The sequence below is a fragment of the Cynoglossus semilaevis genome, chromosome Z (assembly GCF_000523025.1).
Source record: "Cynoglossus semilaevis isolate Cse_v1.0 chromosome Z, Cse_v1.0, whole genome shotgun sequence".
In the NCBI taxonomy this organism is placed as follows: Eukaryota; Metazoa; Chordata; class Actinopteri; order Pleuronectiformes; family Cynoglossidae; genus Cynoglossus; species Cynoglossus semilaevis.
The window spans coordinates 5,597,469-5,619,797 of record NC_024328.1 but is presented as its reverse complement, the minus strand read 5'-3'; the positions used below and the strand labels follow the sequence as shown (position 1 = coordinate 5,619,797).

At 39.0% G+C, this 22,329-nt stretch overlaps 1 protein-coding gene across 4 annotated transcripts in view; it reads left to right on the top strand.

The window, feature by feature from the left end:
* LOC103397704 (rabphilin-3A-like) overlaps positions 1–21,080 on the top strand; it is a 21,583-nt gene extending 503 nt beyond the window's left edge. Inside the window, exons 1-18 of one of the 4 annotated variants that reach the window (XM_025053458.1) lie at positions 5,343–5,586; positions 9,354–9,430; positions 10,241–10,252; positions 11,170–11,295; positions 11,404–11,533; positions 11,638–11,721; positions 11,949–12,117; positions 14,681–14,860; positions 15,135–15,320; positions 16,062–16,141; positions 16,296–16,370; positions 17,406–17,515; positions 17,661–17,787; positions 17,871–17,927; positions 18,227–18,381; positions 18,466–18,547; positions 19,141–19,237; positions 19,332–21,080. In XM_025053458.1, the coding sequence (XP_024909226.1) occupies positions 9,357–9,430; positions 10,241–10,252; positions 11,170–11,295; positions 11,404–11,533; positions 11,638–11,721; positions 11,949–12,117; positions 14,681–14,860; positions 15,135–15,320; positions 16,062–16,141; positions 16,296–16,370; positions 17,406–17,515; positions 17,661–17,787; positions 17,871–17,927; positions 18,227–18,381; positions 18,466–18,547; positions 19,141–19,237; positions 19,332–19,462 (1,875 nt within the window). In that variant the 5' untranslated portion in view covers positions 5,343–5,586; positions 9,354–9,356 and the 3' untranslated portion in view covers positions 19,463–21,080. Of the gene's footprint in view, positions 1–5,342; positions 5,668–9,353; positions 9,431–10,240; positions 10,253–11,169; positions 11,296–11,403; positions 11,534–11,637; positions 11,722–11,948; positions 12,118–14,680; positions 14,861–15,134; positions 15,321–16,061; positions 16,142–16,295; positions 16,371–17,405; positions 17,516–17,660; positions 17,788–17,870; positions 17,928–18,226; positions 18,382–18,465; positions 18,548–19,140; positions 19,238–19,331 lie in introns of those variants that run through there. The other 3 variants (XM_025053459.1, XM_008336067.2, XM_017043304.1) reach the window with 3 other exon arrangements.
* The last annotated feature ends 1,249 nt before the right edge of the window (positions 21,081–22,329 follow it).

The window sequence follows — 22,329 nt, the reverse complement described above, 5'->3', positions numbered from 1 at the left end:
GAGTGTCATGTTTGTGCCTCTTCTCTCTGACACCCAGTCATTGGAACAGTGAGGTGTGACTGTGTGGCCACTGCTGCTCTTACTGTGCTGCATATTAACCTTCCACAGGCTGCAGTTATGCAAATTAGTTTTTAATTGATTCCCTTTTTGTTATAGGATAAACCATGTTTGTGTGTGAGTGGGTGTGAGTGTGTGGATTGCTCTGCAGCAGAATTGCCCCTCATCCACTCAGCCCTGGGTTTTGCAGCCGTTTCTGCTGGTTTACTACAGTAGTTGTATGAGCTCAGCTTATTCATGAATGACTGAGGAACATATTTCACTCTTTGATGATGATGCTACTTTTTAATCCTCCTACTCCATCCCTGGAGATTCAGTGAAACCCAATAGTGACTTCAGCTTGGAATAATGCTGCACCACTGCTGCTGCTGCTGTTGATGATTTGTTGCAGTTCAGATAAAAGAAATCATGGTGTAAGTCATGTTGGAGACTGTGTTGTTGCAGTCAATCCCTGGGCGTTGCTGAAGGATTTTTTTCAGACCTTGATGTGTCTGCAGACTCAAAGGAATGATGTATGTACCAGCACTGTCACATCAGACAGACACAGCAAATGACATAATATTAGACTAAATAATTCATAATATTGCAAAAGGAAATGACAGTGAGTAAAATGTAACATATTATATTATTATATTCATTCAAAAAATGGAATAACACTTTTTGACTGATTATTAAACCTGGAAACCATTTATATTTCTTTGAGAGAAAAACGACCCTTAATGCCAAAAAACAAAACAAAACAACAACAACAACATAACGCTTAAAAACAGTTTGGGTAGTTTTTCAAGATTATTTCAACAAATGGTTTAAATCTGTTAGTAAAATGACATGCTGTGAGGTTCACGGCAGGTGTGACACAGACTCCTTCAGAGTTTGATTTACAAATAAATTAACCCCAAAGATTACTTACCTACCATTTAGCAAAATGAATATTACATACTAGTAAGGCTACGTACATGTATCTAATCACCTTTATTTATTACACATATCTATACATACAGTAGATACATATTTACCCTGACGCCAAATCTACCTTGCAAACCGACTTTTAAAAATGATTGATAGTGGTGAGCATTTAATGGATTTACATTTTAAAAGGATTATTACAAAATTGAATTCTTGTTATTTGTTTGCAGGCAGCATTCTGTCGTACTCACGTCTGCCCCCTTTGGTATGGCGCAGTACTCTGCTGTCTCACCTTTCATCTTTTTACTGAGGTTGAATGTAATTCCAGGACGACTCACACACTTTCACTGAAGATACTAGAAGTTAGTTGTAGAAGGTAAGGGTTAATTTGACGTTTTTTTTGTTGTTGTTGTTTTTTTAATTTTTCACTCAGACATTTTCTACCCTTAGTACATTACAGCTAAAGAAATCACAAATTTCTACCCGACAACCCATGGAGGCGGACCATGAACTACTCATAGTTCTTGTCACGAGGAAAAAATAATGCGTCTCAAGAGTGTTCTGCATAAAACTTGTGCTGCACTAATCAAGTTTTAGCAGAAGTTGCAAAACAGGTGTGGAAATCAGACTACTGCCGGTCAAAGACCATCCAGGCAGACTAGAGGATGTCCTGTTAGGAGGAAAAAAGCAAAACAGAAAAGGCCGGAGTGTAGAGGTCAGAGTCGGAACAATGACTGGTCAGGGTGGATGACATTTGAATGGTTAGTAATTCAACATAACGCAGGGGAAAAAAGTATGGCTGTCAAAATGAATGCCATTGCCTGAGATAATTTATCAATCATTTAATTAAACTAATTGTAATGCAGAATGATGAAACAGTATATCCTGTAATTTTATTTTCAATTTTCAACGAGTGCAGGGCAGTAAGTAGGTCTCCAGCTGTATAGTTTGTATGTTTTTCTTTACATTTTTCATATGAATTACTCTATCATATGGATTAGTCAAAAATAGTGAGTTGGAAAAAAAAATTAGTTAAAAACACATAAATCTACCTCCTTTTTATTTGTCTCTCTGATCCAGCAGTATACGTAAAAAACGTTTTTGTCATATTCAGGAATGGTAATTAATGTCAATAATCCCGGTTAATTGTAATTAATTACTATAACGGTTAATCCACATCTACCTTGTGATTAATTAGATTAAACATTTTAATTGTTGTTAATTAGTGGTGTTGGTTACAAAATTGATGGGAGCTAAGACCCATCAGGTACATCACCAGAACTGGGGCCAGTTGTGTTTTCGACAGTGATCCAAAAACAATGTGACGGTGGGAATTTTCCTCCATCTCCTCTTCCTCCTCCTCTTCCTCCTGCTGCTGCTCTTGTTCATACTCCTCCTCGTCTTCAGACCTGAAGGAAAATAATTAAATGGGGGAGGGTAGCAGGGACTGAATGAATGGTGTGAGATACAGTATATGCTGCTGCCTTCTCTCCAGTGAACACCCACAGTGATTATTGGTTGACATCCTTGTTTTGCTGCTGCCTTCTCCCCCTTCACGATCAAAGAGAGAGAAAAAAAAGGGAAAAATACATTGTTTGGCCATTTCATAAAAAAGACCTCTTCAATGAAAATATGGAATACGCAAATGTTACTGCATTATTTAGAAGCAGGGAGTACGAGGACACTGTTTTCTGTAAACCCTGATGCTTTCTGCTTCAGATTCAGTTTTTAAAATTGATTTTAACACTTCTTTTGTTTAAATGCCAAATCCTGAGAAAACGATATCTTGGCGTGTCTAAATACGTTTGTCCAAATCTACTCTACCTTCTTTATTTATCCATGGTTTTTTATTACATCCAGTGATACGGTGTCTTTTCATCCACACACAAACACATTCTGTCTGGTTTATATTTGTAAATATTCTTATGTTTGAGCAGCACAGACAATCTTCTGACATTGTGACTGGGCTTTAGGTTGTTTTAGGTTGTCTTCATTCCAACAGGCACGAGTCAATTCTCATCTATCACCGTGATGAGAATTGACTCCTGCCTGTTGGAAACTGGTGATTAAGCTTCAAGAATGATTTTTTTTTTCTAAAAGAGCAAGTAGTTAGAATACCTAAACACAAATCTCAAGCCACCCTTAGACGGTCAGGTGGTCTTATTAGGAATATAGAAATAGTCTATAGGAAAAAGCTGCAGGAGTTATAGTACATAGCTTCCACAAATCATACTTATCTGATTGGCTGAGTGCTTTTTAAATTACTGTCAATAACCTGTCAATAAATGGTGCATAAGTATTTAATTTCCACATTTGAAGGTTTGGACCACTTGCTAAAATCATTTAAGTATTGATAAATATTTGTTAATCATTAGCCACTTCAGTAAGTTAATCCCTCTGGTACTGTTTTGGGCTGGTGATTACACATATCTCAGTGACCCAGGAGTGGAACTCTAAAATGGTGTTGATGAGTCTGGATTATTCTTCTTTTTTACACTACAGATTATCATCTGCTGTGCAGAAGGTTCAAATCCAGCTTCTTTGTGGCGTTTCATCAGAATGGTGTGAAAACTGTGCCAAATCACTCTGTGCATTACTGCAGTGACAACCCTGCCTCCTGTAAACACAGCAGCAGTAGAATTGCAGCAGATCAGCAGCCTGTTGGTAGAAAAAGAAAAGCAGATTTTCTAAGATCCAAACGAGTTTCTAGAAAAAGGAGAGGGGTTCAGAGTGGATAGAAAGACAACACAGATGGAATCTAATTAAATTTGGAAAGTTTTCCGAATGATGATGATGATGACTATCTGGGAACTAGCACAACCTAGCCCTGGATGTGTTGGTTCAGACCAGGATGTTGTGTCCCAGAGACCCCTCACCCTCAGTACAGTGTAATCAAACTCAAATACATTAAGTCTACAGGCAAGTATTTGTCATGTTGGCCCATGGTTGATGGTTCCATAGTTTGACAGTTAGCACACCTGCCTTTCAAGCAGCGAGCACAGATTCCTGGGTTTGATTCCCAGAGGGACCACAACCTTGGCGCCTCCAAGGGGCAGCCTGTTGTAGCACATCTGCTGTTAACACAGACAGACATTCCCCAGTGTGGGAAATAATAAAGTTAGTTAAAGTATAATAAAGAATAAAGTTCATAAAAGCCAGAAACAACAATGATCATAACTTGAAAGTGTAGCATTTTGCGTTGATAATTTAATGTATCTATTACTTTCGCCCAACGCAGCATATTGTTACTGTTTTTTTCAATAGGGATGTCAAGAAGTTTTCCCTCTTTTTTTTCATGTACCAACGAAACCTGAATCTGGACTCATGCCTGTCTATGCCGTGTACTTGAAATAATCCATCACTCTGACAGTGTCCTCACAGATGGTTCCACAGATGGTTCCTAGTCTGAGACAAAACAGCTTTTTGTCAGTGCTGCTCAACCAACAGGGCCACCAACATCCAGACTCTCCCAAAATAGACATAAATAAAAACCATTATTCTCAGCTCCTCTCCGACCAGACTGTCTCTAATTATTGTTTTGTTACGTTTAGTAAAGGTGTGGACCAGACATAGAGCTGCAGGACCATTTCCTGTCTCAGTTACACCAACTAAAAAGCTGCAAACTGATTTTCTTGAAATTTCCTAAAAATGCACATCATTCACGTTGTCGTTTTTATTATCCACTTTTATAAGCATACTGCTGCATGTACTGCTGTATTTCACCGATAAGGAAGAATCAGAAAATACTCAGCTTGATGAGGATTCTGACATAATGTCCAGTGTTTAACAGGATTTTAGGAGACTGCCAGGTGTCGGGGTGTGAATGAAAGTTTAAAAAACCCCACCACTGAACACAACCAAATGTGACCTCTGTTTTTAACCTATCATCAAAGTGAACAGTGGGCAGCTTTAAGGGGAGCAGTGTGTGGGGACGGTGCCATGCTCAGAGCACCTCAGTGGTAACTTGGCAGTTGCAACCCATTAGGATCGCAAAAAACACATGCTTGTGGAAAGTTAGCCTTGGTTTGCTGGCATGTTAGAAATTGACTGGTGCAGTGAGATCAGCAACATACATGGCTCTGAAATGAAACTGTAAATGCCTAATTTACATCACTTGTTGTCAGGTTTTGCTATAGTTTGAGCAGGAAGCAGGCAGGACCCAGTACTGGACCCAGGATCCAGTACTAGGGAGACTCTCTTCAGGTGTACAGGATTTATTTCCAAAGTTACAAAACTCACTGGGCTGCAGGAACAAGGAACTGAGAGCAGAACTTCAGGCAGGACCAACGGACACACAGCCACAGGGCACAGCTCAAAACAATGATCCCATAAAGACAGAGTGAAGGGGAGAGAGGTGTATATACTGTATACCCAGGACACCAGGTGACACCAGTGAGACTGATGACAGAGACACAGGTGAGTGTGATGACACTGATTAACTCCACACAGCAGGAGAGGGTGTTCAGAGTTTTATTGAACACCAAGTAAAGAGGACAATGTGCTGCACTAATGTTAAAAATACTTTTCAATCAAAACCTTAGAAAATTATTTTTTGGAAACGTGCTGGGATGAAGCCTTTGGGGAATCTGTGAAGGACTGAGGACTGACTACAGCTACATTCAGATGAGTTTCATTAATTTACATTATGTATTAAGGCCCCAGGCATCGCAGAGGAGATGGAGGTCTGACCAACAATAAATCAAAGTTTGTCATCGATCTTCTATTCTCATTAACCTTGTTTCCTGCGTGTCCTTCTTATGAAGGCATCTAGGGAATCATTGTCCTGGAATTTAGATGAAATGACACTTTGTGTTGGAATATAAAAACAGTTGCATATCAGGACAGGAAGTGTTTAACCTGGAAACACTGACGTCCATTTTAATCAGGGAATTATCCTGGAATTGTTTATTACACTTTCTGTTTATTCATAACATATTTTGTTATGTTAGTTTATTTAAAATGTCAGTGTACTGTTGAGACCTCCCATTTAAAGTCCACAGATAATCCAACGGATTGGAAAAAGAAATGAGAGTATTCATGAGTATTCATAGGTCAAAAAGCGTTACACGTGTTGTAGCATACTGTTATATGTATTATACATTACAACTTAACGAGAAAACAATGAGAGTTGTTTGTATTAAATGTGGCCCAGACAATGCTTTATGGGATTAATCCATGAAAAAATAAATAAAGTGAAACTTGCATTAATTCATCAAACTGGTGAATCAATGTAAATAACTAAAAATAGAAGACCTTCTGTCTGTGTACTGTGTCAATAATGTGCCCTATTAAAGCAGTCCATCACTGAGCTGTGGCTCTTCTTTCTGTTTCTGCCTCAACAGTCTGATGAAAACGGCAGAAACACTCAGACCTGTGCTCAAGATGGATGTTTTAAAAAAAGCATGTTGTAAATCAAACTTCTGAACCTTCATATAAAACTCCACATGCTGTAAAATTCCCTCTGCTCTACCACGTGGTCACACACACTAACACACACCTGTGCCTGCTGTGTTTGGAGAAACTGTGTTGGTTTACAGCATTCCCCCTGACATTAAAACTCACACCTTCACCTCGATTTTCAGAGCGTCTTCACCCACTGTTACATATACAAACAGCCTAATATTACTTCAGTTAGTTGGCGTGATGCGTCCTCCACCACAGTCTTTCCTCTGATTACCCCCTGATCCTGCCTGTTGAGCAGCGATGAGACCACAGTGACTTCTCTGTTTGTTCTGCTCTGCTCGGGTTATTAAGGCTTTTCATCTGCGTCAGCACTAACACTAACACTTACACATCATCACTGTGCACATCTTTTCCTCCCCTGTGATGATTCAGTCAGTAAGTGGGCCCTCATAACTCTCTTTCTTTTTTTTTTATTTCACGAAATGTCATGTAACCAATGAAGTGACTCAACAAAACAACCTTCAACACATGACTCAGTACTTGTTTGAATGTTCAAGCTGGAATATTTTGAAGTGTTTACTTCCAAAAAACTGCAGGATACATCCCATAAGTACAAATGCTTAAGGATTTTGGAACAAAATATTTTAATATTCATGGCATGAGATGAGGAATAGTTAAAGGCACTGTAGGTTGAGATGAAATTTTTGCCACTCAACATGTGTGAGTCACATTAGGTTAGGTTAGGAGTCAGAACATAACTGGTTTCCAAGTCCAGTCATTGATTGCTCCTTCCTCTACGTTCACAGGTCACCCATGATGTAATGTCCCAAAAACAGCCTATAATTATATATTGCCCTCTGTTCTTACAGTCTATATGACTGTGCTCAGTTTACTAAATTAACACAATTAAACCACAAGGCTACATGTTGGTCAGGGGTTTAAAATTCACAGTAGGCCAAAATTAAAAACTGGGACGAAGTTGTGGGCCAAACTTAATATTTATTTAAAAAATTTACTGAAATTGCTCATGTTTTCCCTTCTCTCCACAAATGTAATATTGAGTTTTTTCATATGCAAACAAACCTTAGTTTAGCATAAATCCTGAATCTGAAGCAACCACAACTTGATATTGTAAAAAAATTAGAATTAAATTTGAAAAAAAACCACACATCAGTGGTATTTGTTTCTCTCTCTATCTCCAGCCTTTTGAGGTCATTTTTAATGTAATTATTTTCACAGGCTAATAACAAAAAACAAAAATGTGTGTGTTTTAATATATATACTGCTAATTTAGCTAATTTAGCTAATTTAGCTAAGGTGATGTCAAACAGCCCTTACTCTGAAACAATGCAAATAACTAGCAAGTGCTAACAAGGAGTCATGAGCTTATCTGGGTTAAGGCACCGAATACCTTCACAACATCAACAATCCTCCAAAGGTTTATCAGAGACCTGTAATACCTCCTCTTAAAATTTAAATTCACAACCGCTAAATTGTATAGCTTTTCAACAGTCACACAGACACAAAAGATCTCGAGGAACAGTTTGGACATGCCTGCTTCAAGGTGTTCTCTAGTTACTAACGTACTAACATACTGACCAACATTTGATAACATTTTTGCCTTTTTGGCTAAAACATTTTTAAACGTCTGATTTGTCAAAGGATGTTTTTTTTCTATAAAACTCCCTATAGATCGCAAAGTACTGTTGAATCCAAGTTGAATTAATGTCAGTTAGACATTTTTATCCTTGGTGTCGTGAAGGAAACCACAGCTGTGTTAATCCATTTACAGATTGGGGGTGTTAGAAACAGTCAATTAAATGGCAGCCTCAAATTTTCCCCACTAGTAATGCAAAATCAATCTGGACTAATTAAATAAACGTGGATTTAATAACGTGAAATTTAAAGCTCCTGAAAGGCTGTTGTTGTTACCGGCTGTTTTCATTTCTGAGCGTTTTTGGAGCTTGACTTCACTGCAGTAAGAAGCTGGAGACGAGGAAAGAAAGATATTGATTTCACTGTTAGTTCTCTCGTTACACCATCTGCACTTTTGACAGCCTTCTTCAACCTTCTCCATGTTTGAGGCTCGGGAGAGGCTTTTTACAGGCTGGTCTTTTTCTGACTGCAGACAGGACGATGCTGTATTACATTACATTATGCTGATAATGGCCTGGTGTGTCTCTGCCAGCACAGTCTGGTACTGACTCTGGTGTTGACTCTGGTACGGAGTCTGGTACACAGTCTGGTACTGAGTCTCATACTGGGTCTGGTACTGAGTCAAGTACCCTGTGTTGTACTGATTCTGATACCATGTCTGGTACTGAGTCTCATACTGAGTTTGGTACTGAGTCTGATACTGACTCTGGTACCAAGTCTGGTACTGAGACTAGTACTGACTCTGGTACCGAGTTTGGTATTGAGTCTGATTCTGAGTGTGGTACTGAATCTCATACTGAATTTGGTACTGACTCTGGTACTGACTCTGGTCCCGAGTCAGGTACGGAGTCTGGTACTAAGAGTGGTACTGACTCTGGTACCATGTCTGGTACTGAGTCTCATACTAAAACCAATACTCAATCTCAGGGTACATAGTCTGCTTCTCAGTTTGATGATGTGTCAGATAGTTGGATACTCATTCAGCCTCATATTTACTTTGATTTTCAGTTCTTACATAGTCTTTATAGTCTGTTAGATTCTTGGTCTAATTAGTCTGATTCTCAGATCTTGGCTCACTTTGATCCCCATGCTGAACTCAGTCTCGTACACCCTGATACCCTGTCTGTCCTTTTTCTCTATTGAGTTCTCAGTCTGATTCTCATCTCAGACTTGTGCCGTGTCCACACTGGCAGTTACTACAGTATTTGTTGTGCAGTGTTTCAGCTTTTACATCCTGAAACATTTCTGTCAATTCTGCCGTGCAGGTATTATTGGGCTGTGATTGTACAGACTGTATCCTGAATAAAAGATTGTTTTTGTTCCCTCTGTACAGAATGACGGACGCAGTAATGAGCAGCAGCTCTGACCGCTGGATGTCCAATGACAAGCAGAGAAACATGCCTTCTGGGTAAGTGTGACTGTCACTCCATTATGGGGCTTGCCTTTACTCTGGGGTTCCCAATAAGTAGATCGGGATCTACCAATAGATCTCAAAGGGAGTGCTGGTAGATCCTGACCAATTACATAAAAAAAAAAATTATACATGTAATTCTATAACTATAAATATAAATATACCACAAACAAACTTAGGACAGTGGTTCCCAAACTTTTTTTGCTGCCTCCTTTTGGTTCATAAGAAAAGGTGCGCCCTCCACCAAAAAAACAACAAAAAAAAAAGGACACACATTTTCACTTGTTTATTTCACACATTGTAAATGTAACTGTTTTTATGCACCTTAAACTTGTCCGTGTTATGCTAGCGTTGCCAGCTTTGGTCAGTTGGCAGGAGTCAGAATTTGTGTGTGGGGAGGAGCAGGGGGGCACACTGTGCCATGTTACTACTGCTGCTCTGCCATATCGGCCTCCTTTTCAATATTATTATAAGATATTAATTTTACCCCGCCTTTAACCAATCATTTTTTTTGCCAGTCTATTTACAGCATTGGACAATATGCTGCGTTAAGTTTCATCCATTCATTCCACCCTCCTCCTCCACCCCCCGCAATGGCACTGGCACAGTGCCCCAGTGTTGGAATGAAAAACATGTGTGTGCATTGTAATATTGATTTGCACAATTTTTAAATATTCACTTGTGTGAAGTTCCACCCTGGTGAAAAATGTTCTGTCTGTAGCCATGTGTTAAGGGTGAGATGAACACTAACATGTCTTCCTCTTCTGTTCCCCATCCAAATCGCTAACATGTGATGTTTAACTCCAGTGAAAAAAAACAGTAAGTTTTTTAACCCTCTGTTTTCCATGTGACTGGTTTGTGTGTTTTGTGTTGTTCTTTGTTGTGCAATGACACTGTACATCAACACCCTTCATCTCTACTAGACATTTTCACTCTACAGCCTCTGGACTGTGAAAATGTCTTGTAGAAAATGTTTGCTATTTATTAAAAAAATATATATACAGCTGGCCTTCACAAAATGAAGTATTCGGTTTACGCCAACTCGTTACGACAGACTTCTTGAAATTTAAAAATATGTGTTTCGCGACAAGGAATCTTGTTACGACGAGGGGAATGCACGGGCAGCGACAATCTCAAACATCATTTTCAACAAAAACAAAGTAAGAAGAAATGACAAATCCCTGTCGATCGACAGATGAAAGACCTATTTTTTTAATGACGAGGATGAGGAAATGTAACTCCCTCGTTAGGTGAGGACCTGCTGTATTAAATATATTGATATATAAATATATTATTATATCTGAAGTGGTCTTATATAGTGGCACTTTGGCCCAGAGGCAATGTCTCTGTCGTTGGTGTGGAACCCCAGGGTTCACTTCCTGGGCAAGTTCAAATCCCAGTCAGGGCGGTTGGCAGTGGACTCACCACCTGCAGGAAGGTTCAGGGGTTTTGTTACGGTGCAGTGTGATTTGGGTGGTGGTCATGGAGACTGCTGCCCCCACGACCTGGTAATGGATAAGTGGATGAAAATGGATGGATGGATGATCTTATATATTTTATTTCTTTCCTATGGCTGCTAACTTTAGGCTATTTTTTGATGCTGTCTTTGGTCAACTAAATGAAAATGTCCTAAAGAGTTGACCGAGTATTAGCAAAATCTTCATTTTTCATCAACATCAAATACAAGAACAATGACATTGATGTATATTTTTTAATGGAAATATGTTGCTTGATAGGAGTACCTGGACCTCACAGTCCGGTCCTGGCTCTGGTCCTGAACTGACAGATGAAGAGAAGGAGATAATAAACAATGTGATCGTCCGGGCAGAGAAGATGGAGGCCATGGAACAGGAGAGAATCGGGTACAAGGATCAATTTCTTCACCCACCTGATGTCATTTAGACATGAGAAAAACACAAGTGATTATTTTGGAGTAACTCTTCCACCATGTGCTGCTGATTCTGCTACAGGCGTTTAATAAACCATCTGGACGACATGAAGAAGACAGCGTGTGGAGATGGAGTGTCCCGCTGTCTGCTTTGTGGGGAGCAGCTCAACTTACATGGAGTTAGTGCTGTAGTGTGTGAGGACTGCAAAAAGGTATACATCTCTGATTAATTTCCTATTCCAAAACAACTCTCATGTATTTATGTAGCTTTAAAAAAAAAAAAAAAAAAAACCCTTTTCCTTCTCCTGTCGTGCAGAGCATGTGCAGTAAGTGCGGAACACAGTGTGGCAGTCGGCCACATGCTGTGTGGCTCTGTAAGATCTGCCGAGAACAGAGGGAGGTAAGAGCTTCGCCTCTTACTGATGAGACACAGTTTTCAATTATAACCAAACTAAAGTCCAGATAAGTAATGTCTCATGGAGAGGTTCATATTGAAGTTCACAATACAATAATAGGAAAATGTGAGACCTCTGTAACAACCTACACTGTATTCGACATGTCTGGATTTTATGGGCAGGTTCTGTGGTTGATCAGTATTAGTAGGACAGTTTTTGTTCTGTTTTATAGGTTTGGAAAAGGTCCGGTGCTTGGTTCTTCAAAGGTTTCCCTAAACACTACTTGCCATCACCCATGCCATTATCGAAAAAAAAAGAGGCCAGAGTCCAGGAGTCCCCAAAACCACAAGGGGCCCCCAACCCTGAGCCCAGAGCAGCAGTGACTCAAGTGGTCCCTGCAGGTAGATTCAGCCCAGTCCACAACATAGTCATCGTAACAGAAGTCCTACCAGAGTTTTACTGTTTATGTTTACTTATGTTTACTGCATTGAGATAAAATGGACCTTCAATGTTCTTGGACATAGTTATGAATATAAGTTAATTATTAGATCCTGTTTGCCAAAAGTTTGGGTCCATATGTAGGATATTATTTTGTGCACTAAATTGTGAGAAAGTATAATAAGTATAATAATAATAATTTGAACTATATTGATCCCATATTTGGGAAATTCTTGTGTTAACAGCAGATACACTGTTAACAGGCTGCCCCCAGCAGGCGCCAAGCCTGTGGTTCCTCTGGGAATTGAACCAAGGACTCTCTGCTCTTTGCTTTCGAGGCAGGCGTGCTAACCACTAACTTATAAGTTATTCGATATATATAACTTATTGAATAACCTTTTTTCTTCTTGGTATTATTATGATAACTGTTTATACCTTTATTATTTTGTATGTATTTATATTGTGATAAGTGTGTTATCATTGTATACTTTTTTTGTGCCGGTCTCTTGTTACACATTTACATCATTAGACAATATGCTGCGTTACATTTCATTCTTTTATTCCATTTGTCCCCTCCTTGTAATGGCACTGTGCCCCCTCATAAGGGACACGCCCCGTACTTTGAAAACCTCAGTAGTAACCAAATGTATTCATGAATCATGGGTTTGGATCAACGTTATTGTGTCAGAAATGTGTTCTTTTCTGTGCCGTCACCGCTGATTTAAGTGGATCTGTGCTTTTCCTTGGGGTAGTCGTCATTACCACAGGTTTAACTGTAGGCCAGTTTAAAAGAAAGTTTTAATTCAATTCTGGTTTGACAGCCCTGTTTTAGGCATTAGCTTTTATTTCGAACCACACCATGGAAATTACTTCTTTTTCTTTCCTCTCTGTCCTATTAGTCTGATTGGCTTATTTTTGTCACATAAGAAGACAATAATATACAAATTTATCAAATTTCTACATTTAATCACAGATTGTGGTACTGATGGGACTGAGAATATGACCAGACCGTGGTCCACCTAGGTTTAGCTGCCTCACAGAGGCACACTACTGCTGCTTCTGCTTCTGCAAGTAGAGGCGTTGGTTACGTCTTGGTGGTGTTTTTATGTATGTAGGTCAATGCATTTCCAACGGAAATGCAGCAGCATCAATAAGATGCAGAGGGGAGCTCCCTTGTTCCCTCCACTGATGTAGCAGCAGCAGCAGCAGCCTGAGCCCCAAGTCTGCCTGTGTCCATGTAGTTCCATGATATACAGCAAATACTAAAAGTTTTATAATGACATTTGATTAACTACTTTAAACTATAAACTATAGTGAAAGTTGCAAGGCAGAAAGGATTACCCCATCTGTCTTTTCCACTGATCTATGCATCAGGTTTATGTGGGTGGGGTTGTTCTTTGCAAAAGAACCAAGAACAGACTGTTCTGGAATTAAAAACTGCATTCTGGCTGCAAATCAAAGTTTCAGATTTGAAAAATCAAAACACATCAGTTATTTAATTTAGTGTTATATCGCAATGCCTCCATGGGAAACTTGACATTGAATACCTCCTGGACTACTGTTATGCTGTATGACATTCATTACAGTGTAACAGTTTTTAATATAATGTTTTATATATAATATTCTCTAAGAAGAGGTGCAGCGACTCACCCTAAACAAGTAGGCCTTTAATTCCAGCCAGGGTAAAACCAGGGTTTGAACCACCTACGTTGTATTAAATTTGGTTCGCACACATTCTGAAGTCTGTTTCGGAAACATTATAAATCTAATTGAGATATTTTGGTGTTTGCTGTCTAAATTTCCATCAACCTGTATTTAAATTAAGTTTTTAACCAGAGAGTGCAATTGTGTAAGTTTAGTGCAGTGGTTCTCAAACTGTGGTACGCTTACCACTGGAGCTCTGTAGTGGTATGTGGGGAAAATTCACATTTTCACATTCAGATTTTCAACTAAATAAATCTGAAACATACCATGCACAATTAATACAACATTTGTGTAGCTACTTGTGAGATTATGAAATAGGACGTCTGGTATTTACTTGTCTTTTTTTCTGCAATGCAAGTCTGTTGCTCACGTATAAGCATAGGCAGCAGAGAATCATAGGATCAGTCGCAAGTTGAACGTGGAACGAGCAGGGGAATTCTAATGTTGGTCATTATGGTGGTACTCAGAGAGATCAATGTTTTCTTAGGTGGTAGAGTATAAACAGTTTGAGAAACACTGGTTTAGTGTATTTTGGGTATTAAGTCAGTGCAGTGAAGTTGTGAACTGCAGCTTTGCTGTGTATTTGAACGTGTCCATTTTACCTCTGTGCTTGTTGCTTATGTGAAAATGCCAGAAATCTGCCTGATTATCTTATTGTTGGGCAAAGAGGCGAAGATTGAAGCTATGTATACAATCAAGCTGTTAAAGCTACTGACTAAATACTTAAGTTACAGATATAGTTATCAGATCACAAAAGTACTTGCCTGACTTTGTATTAACTTGATATGTGTTGTATGTTTATTATGTTATGTCTTTCTTCAGCTCCTAAGCCACAGAGCCGTTCTGGTTACCCACCTGTGGCCCCTAAACCATCTGCCATCCCAATGGCCACTGGTGGGGCTGGTCCTCAGGAGGCAGAGCAGGAGAGTCCGTTGGTGACGAAGAAGATGATTCCTGTTCAGAGCTCTAGACCGCCCGCAGCAGCCTCCGTGGGCCAGCAGGGTGAGCTGATGCCAAGATGTAAATCCTTTCCTGTGTCTTAAAGGTCAGACACATATTAAGTTTTCATTGCTGCCATTGGAGGTGGAGATGCCAACACAACTTAAATCATTCTGTAATACACTCTCATGCATTTAGACCTGAGGTTTAGTAGCATGAAAAATCTTTAGAAATGAACACATAGACAGTGAACAGAAATGGTCACAATACTGTAAGAGAGGGAGCCCAGAGTCCCTGTTGCTCAGTGGATATGTATTTCTGTCTCTGTATTTCTCAGGTTCAATGGCAGGGGATGGAGGCTCATTCTCCTCTGCAGCAGCCTCTGTGGAGCAGAGAGCACCTCCTGCTGCGAGAGAGGAGAGGAGGCAACCTGCTTCCCACGGAAACACTGTTCCTGTTCGGCAGCAGCCTCCCTCAGCTGAGGAGGATGAGGAGGCCAACGATTATGACTCTGATGAAGCCAGTGAGTGAATCACCATCTGCTCACTGTTCTTATCTTCACACATGACATGTTTATAGATGGAGTTTATTTATAGCATGTGTTCTGATCGGCATTAAAAACACATTTTAAATCATTTCCAGTACATTGTACTAGATGGAGTGTTTATTAAAAAACAAAAAATAGAAATCAACAGTGTTCATTTTTTAAAAAATCTGCTGCATTTTAACACATAACAAATACTTTTATCAAAAGAAACATTGCAATTAAAGCCACTTCATTTTTGATTAGCTATGATGCTTTTAATGCATCACAAGTCAGAAAACCACTAGCAAAAAAAACAATGGCTTGTAGCAAACCCAAACATAGCAAAATTAAATGGCATATGTTATACAATCAATGGCGTTTAGAAATGATTGAAGATGTAGTAAAATTTTTAACACATTTTTAAAATTCATATCATGCTCATAATTAGCTAAGTTAAATGTATGTAATACATAGGTAAAATCTAGCCCAAAACAAATGAATTAAACTCTAGTCCTATATGTTTATATGGTAGTCCACAAATTCTCTGTTGACCTGTTATATAGTCCAGGATTCATGCTGACCAACATGGACACAGCATCGCTGACCCATCAAAACAAAGGTCGTGGTCCCAGTGGTCTGAGGTCAAATGAATGACCAGCCTCTTATTCCTCTTTGGTTCCGTCAATTCAATCCTTTTAAATCCATACAAAAAAAATGTCTGTTCTGTGTTTCTTTCAGCCACTCTGGGTTCTCTGGAGTTCAGTCTGCTATATGAACAGGAAAGCAACAGTCTTCACTGTAGTATTCTAAGAGGAAAGGTACTGTGGTGTCCACTCTAGAATCCTGATAGTAAAGCTATTGTAGTATGTAGTAAAGTGTATGGGTAGTGGTAAAAACTAACAGCCTTGATCTTCAGATCAACTGTCTGTCGTCCTTACGCTGTGATGTAACGTTGTACTGGTTTCTCCTCAGGGTCTGAAGCCCATGGACTCTAATGGACTTGCAGATCCTTATGTGAAGCTCCATCTGCTGCCTGGGGCCAGTAAGGTACATCATGTGACACACCTTAACTCCATCATAAAGCTTTTACCTCTTATTAAAGATTTAAAACCCCATCAGGCTGAGCAGAGCAGGGAGGCTGGTGATCAGCTTTGTGAAAACTCAAACCTGACACCTTGTGGTTAAAATGAACACTACTTTTAATGGTAGTTGAAGTTAAAGCTGGATGTGATCTCTGACTCTGTTATTTTGATGACTCAATAGCTTCAATATTTTCATTCATTTTATATTGATTTAAAACAAATGTATTTTAAAAAAAGTAATTTATACTAAATATAAAATCCTTTGGTTTAGTTACCATGCACTTGTTTATACTACGCCACGTCAAATAGATGTATAGATGTAACTACTCCATAACGTATTAATAAATGTTTTTGCAATTGGTTATTATTTAGTCAGGTTAAAAATATTGGTCATTGCTGTATAATGAAAACATAAGTTATCAACTTTATTAAGGAAAGGAAGGAAAGTGAACTCCTTGTCACTGTGACACAGCACACCACTGAACACAACCAAATGTGACCTCTGTTTTTACCCAAAGTTTATCCCCAAAGTGAACAGTGGGTTACAGTTAAGGGGAGCAGTGTGTGGGGACGGTGTCATGCCCAGAGCACCTCAGTGGTAACTTGGCAGCTGGTGGATTCGAACCTGCAACTTTCCGGACACAAGTCCGCTTCCTTAACCACTAAACCACCACTGCCCTATTAAATGTTTTTTTAAGCTCCTGCGGGTCCTTTAAAAGAATTTTGTGGGCTGCATTTGGCCCCCAGGCCTTGAGTTTGATACGTGTACTACTACAGATTATGGTTTTGTTGTTAGAAACAGCTGCAGCTAGTCCATTGTAAACCTCCATCCAGTCTGATTTGTATCAGTGTTGACACTTGTCTTCTGTGTATGTACAGAAACCGAAGTGCAGATGTTTAATTTAAGTTTAATTTCTGTTAGGAAAAACATTTAAATAATGTCCACTGGTACCCTAAACCATCTTCATGCATTTGTCTTGATCTGATTTTCAACAAACAGGCCAACAAACTTCGCACAAAGACCCTGAGAAACACTCGTAACCCCGCATGGAATGAGACCCTGACTTACCACGGTCTTACAGACGAGGACATGCAGCGTAAAACCCTCAGGTAGGAACTTTACTGACGCTCTCTGATCTGCCGTGGTTTTCATGTTTAGCACCTGAACTGTCCTCTTCTGACCTGTGTGAAGGTGTTCACAGTGTTTCAGTATGATCAAGGATTTGTTTCTTTTTTAAAAAAATCTGTGCTTCAGACTCTCCGTCTGTGATGAAGACAAGTTTGGGCACAATGAGTTCATCGGCGAAACACGAGTGGCACTGAAGAAACTGAAGATGAACCAAAAGAAGAATTTTAACGTTTGTCTGGAGAGAGTCATACCTGTGAGTCGGAGTTTGTTTGTAGGTCCTCATCTGGATCTCCTGAATCTTATTCGGCTTCTCTAATCTCTGCTAATTCTTCTCAGACAAAGAGAACAGCGACAGTGGGAGCAGCCAGAGGCATCTCCCTCTACGAAGATGAGGTGATTTCACCCTTTTGTCTGGGCTTGTCTGAATATGGCAAATTCTTGTTCATGTTATAAAAATACCAAGAATTGATCCAAGTCAAATGTTTGATTTGATGACTTGTAATTATTGAGCAATGCACACTGATACAAGCAATGCTATCGTGGAACAGCAGGTTACATTGGGTTCTCTATGGAACCGTGACACTTAAGTACCAAACCGAACTGAACTGTGACTTTTGTGTATGGTTGCAGCCCTATTAGACATGTTTGTGTTGTCCTAATGAGCTTGACAATTGTCCTCTACTGTGTCTCAGACGGGGAAAGATAGTGGAGACGTAGAAGAACGAGGTCGGATCCTGATCTCGCTCATGTACAGCACCCCGCAGAACCGCTTGATCGTTGGGGTGGTTCGCTGCGTTCATTTGGCTGCCATGGATGCTAACGGCTACTCTGATCCCTATGTGAAAATGTAGGTGAAGCGCTAAAAGAGAGGGCATTCAGCTTTTATTCAAGCACTCTCAGTCAAACTCTGCCTGTTTGTTGTAATCTCCAGATGTCTGAAACCTGACATGGGTAAAAAGGGCAAGTGCAAAACTCAAATCAAGAAGAGGACTTTAAATCCAGAGTACAACGAGGTTTGTAGGACTACAGTCAGATGAACCTATCTGATGCTACATACAAAAATACACCATTCAGTGTAAATAATGTAATTTTTTAGTTTTGACTGTTTTCAAAGCCAGCATCATTTCCATTGTTTAGATTAAAGACAAAAATAAAAAAATAAAAACCGCAGTCTACTGGCTACAGCATGTCAGGTTACACTGTTCACGTTGTTGTTTCTATTATGTACAGAAACCCAAATCTTTCACATATATATATATATATACAGTATATATATATATTTTGGAAGAACAATTATTTTCTGTCATGCCCCCCCTAGGGGACAGAGATGTTTCCAGCCCCTGCCCCAAAGTGAAATACTATTGAGAACCTGACAATATGTATTTTCTTATCTCTACAAAGCACTGTATGTGCTGCCACCTAGCGACTGGAGGCTTGTTTATCATTCAAGAAGTACAGCAGAGCCCCAACCCCTCCATGGACCACCTAATTATTTGAGAAGTACTGCTGTATAGTTTGTTTAAAAAAGGTTAAAGTTTAAAATAGAATAGAATAGCCTTTATTCTATTTTAACCTTTTAAAAAAAGAAATTATCCTTTAATTCCAGGAATTTGCCTATGACATCAAACACAGTGAACTGGCAAAGAAGACTTTGGACATCACAGTTTGGGATTATGACATCGGGAAATCCAATGACTACATTGGTAATCACAGCATCGTCTGAGTCACTGCTCTGCTTCACATGAAAACACGTCCACTCAGCTGTTTGTTCTTTCTTCTTCTGTGGTTGTTCTACAGGCGGCTGTCAGCTGGGAATCACTGCCAAAGGAGAGCAGCTGAAACACTGGTACGAGTGTTTGAAGAACAAGGACAAGAAGATTGAGCGTTGGCACACTCTGTTGAACGAGAACCACGATGCCAGTGATTAGCTACGATTAGGCCACGCCCAATACAGCATGAGCTTAAAACTTGTCCTCACGTCTTAGTATTAGTTTGTCTTCTAGAGCAATTCTTATTCCTTTCCTCCTTCCTATCCTCTTTTTTTCCTTACTTGTTGGTGTTCATGTACAGGTTCTGTGCCTGGGGGTCAAACTGCAGCTGCTCATGCCTCCAAACTTTTTATCAACACTTCTCCCTCTGTCTTTGCTCCAGTAAGGCTTGGTGTCATTTCACTGTTTACCACTAATGTTCCTCTTTGGGAACTTCTAAAAGTGGGTTGCTGTAAGCTGACATTTATCTTATTTATAGAGTTAATAACTAGACATGTACGCATTGTTAGTGTCAGCCATCAAGGAGAATAACTAGAAGCACAGAACTGTATTGGCTCTTATTAGGATGCAACAAAACTCTAGGCGCTTTTTTGCTTTTTGACATCGGCATCGGCTTGAGTTTAGTTAAGTAAGTAATTTTGGCTTGATTCATTAGTTTCATTTATAATCTTGTAGGTTTATAAATTACATACAGTATGTCTTTGGCCACAGTCATTTTTAAATTCAATCTGCTATGTGTTTAAAAACATTGGACGGGCTATAGTTGTTGTTGTTTTTTTCTCCATGTTGAATTCAGAAATTATGATCAATTAGTGACTCGCCAAGGTGGAGTTTTTGATGTGCAATTATATCCAATGATTACAAAACAACTGATAAAAACCATACTGTAATTTGAAGCAACAAACTCCACACATTCTCCACAAATGGATTGAAAGTTGACTCGCACAAAACATGAACAGGAAAATGTTGTAATGTTAAAGACGTTTGTCATATCAATGCATGGACTGGACAGGAGGCAAATATTAGCTCGACTGTGGAAAGAAAACTGAATGTTAGCATAATCAGATGATAACGTAATTTGAGCACAAAGAGCCTCAGACTTTAGAAACACACACACATGCACACACAGCTGCACCTTAAACATGTCTTTATTCCCTCCTTTATGTGTGATGTATATTTCCATGCAGAAATGTTTACATATGAACATGCTCAGGTAAGGATAAACATTTAGTCTACAGGTGACGCATATTTTAGTGGGCCATGAAACTTAGAGATTGGCTGTTGTTAATTTCTGACTCAATCTGATAGCACATGTAGTTAAAGGGATGGTTCAGGTTTTTGATAAGAGTGCACCTGTAATATGACTTTGAAGAAGTCTAGTTTACAAAGAGCTAATGAATCCTGGAGCGACCTGTGATGGTTCACTGATTAAACCATCATGGACAGTGTTGTTCATGTGTCAGTGTCTCACTTCAAAAACCCAAACTGTTATTAATAGAATTTATGGTTTGTGTCTGTTAATAACATTTAAGTTAAGGGTTAGGAAATTAAGAAATGTATATTGAACACGTGCTATGGGGCAATTATGTCACAATTATGTTGACTTCACATTGCATGCACTGTGTTTTTGACTCTGCTGTGCCTGGGATCGGTTATTATCCACTCTCACTTACATTAACACTGTTTGCACAAAGCAGGGAGTGTCTGCTCCTCAGTCACCCCCTTCCCTTCCTCCCCCCTCACTGCAGGTTTTTAGTGGATGTTAGTTCCAGAGATGGAGGATTAAAAGAAATAGTGGTCAACCTGATCATGATTGATCAATAAGGATGATATTGTTTGCAGTCAGAAACTTACGTTGAACAAGATTTACTGGTTAAAGATTCTATCTCCCGCAGATTGAGGAGCAATGCTCAGCGCCAGACTTGGCCATGTTAATTAAAACAAAAATTGTTTTTCAAATCTGATTGTTATTCTTCTTCTGTATTGTTGTTCACACTCAAGTTTGTCCCTAATCGCAGCAAACCAAGGAAAGCACACCTGACAAAAGTGGAATGGCCTGCAATCACTTTCGACTTCTATTTGTAACTTAACTCAATGTCACAAGATTAAAACTGACAAAAAAATATCTATGCATGAAGTGTCTTGTGCTTCAAGATATAAATATACATACATATATAAATATATCCTTGTAAAAAAAAGTGATAATTTTAATTTGTTTACACTTCTATTCCATGACATTCCTATTGATACACACTTACACACATGCTGCATGACTGCGACGACTGTGGGTGTAATCTGAATGATTTGGACCGACATATTTCGCTTTAATATGAAACATCATTTAAGTACGACGATAAAAACAGACTATTTGATTACTGTCTTTGATTATACTGTGCTTATGCTCCAGTGTCTTGTTTCCTCTGTACATCTGCTCTGCCTTCTGTGACTACCAGGAGTAGCCTCTCATGCACACACACACACACACACACATGCACACATACAGTAGGAAGCTCTCTTTATAATGTAAAAGTAGTGAATGCACTCAGAGAATGCAACCGTCCTTCTCTTGTCTTTTTTTCTCTCACATTGTTAACTGATGACTGTCATTTACACTGAAGACACTGTTAAATGTTTAAACACTTCTCTAGATATTTAGACAGTTTTCAATTGCTAAAATGTTTTGCTTTGTAATTTAAAGTTTCCTTGATTATATTAAAAGTGTCTTAAAATATAGAGCAAAAATAACTGATAATAAAGTTTTTATGAGTAAAATATATTCCCAAACATTTGATTGTTTGGAAACAGTTTAAAACATGATGTTAATTTATTTACTTCTCCAAATAAACAGCATAAATTAGTATTAGTTTGTAAAATGTTTACATTACAGTTTGAACAAAAATTGACACACAAAGGAACCCTTGTTGATCATTTCATGATCATGTTTTTTCTTTTTTCCAGAGCCTTCTGTCTTGGTTACAGTGCAGCTAAACTGTTTTTTTTCTCCGTATTTGTAAATAAATGGCGCA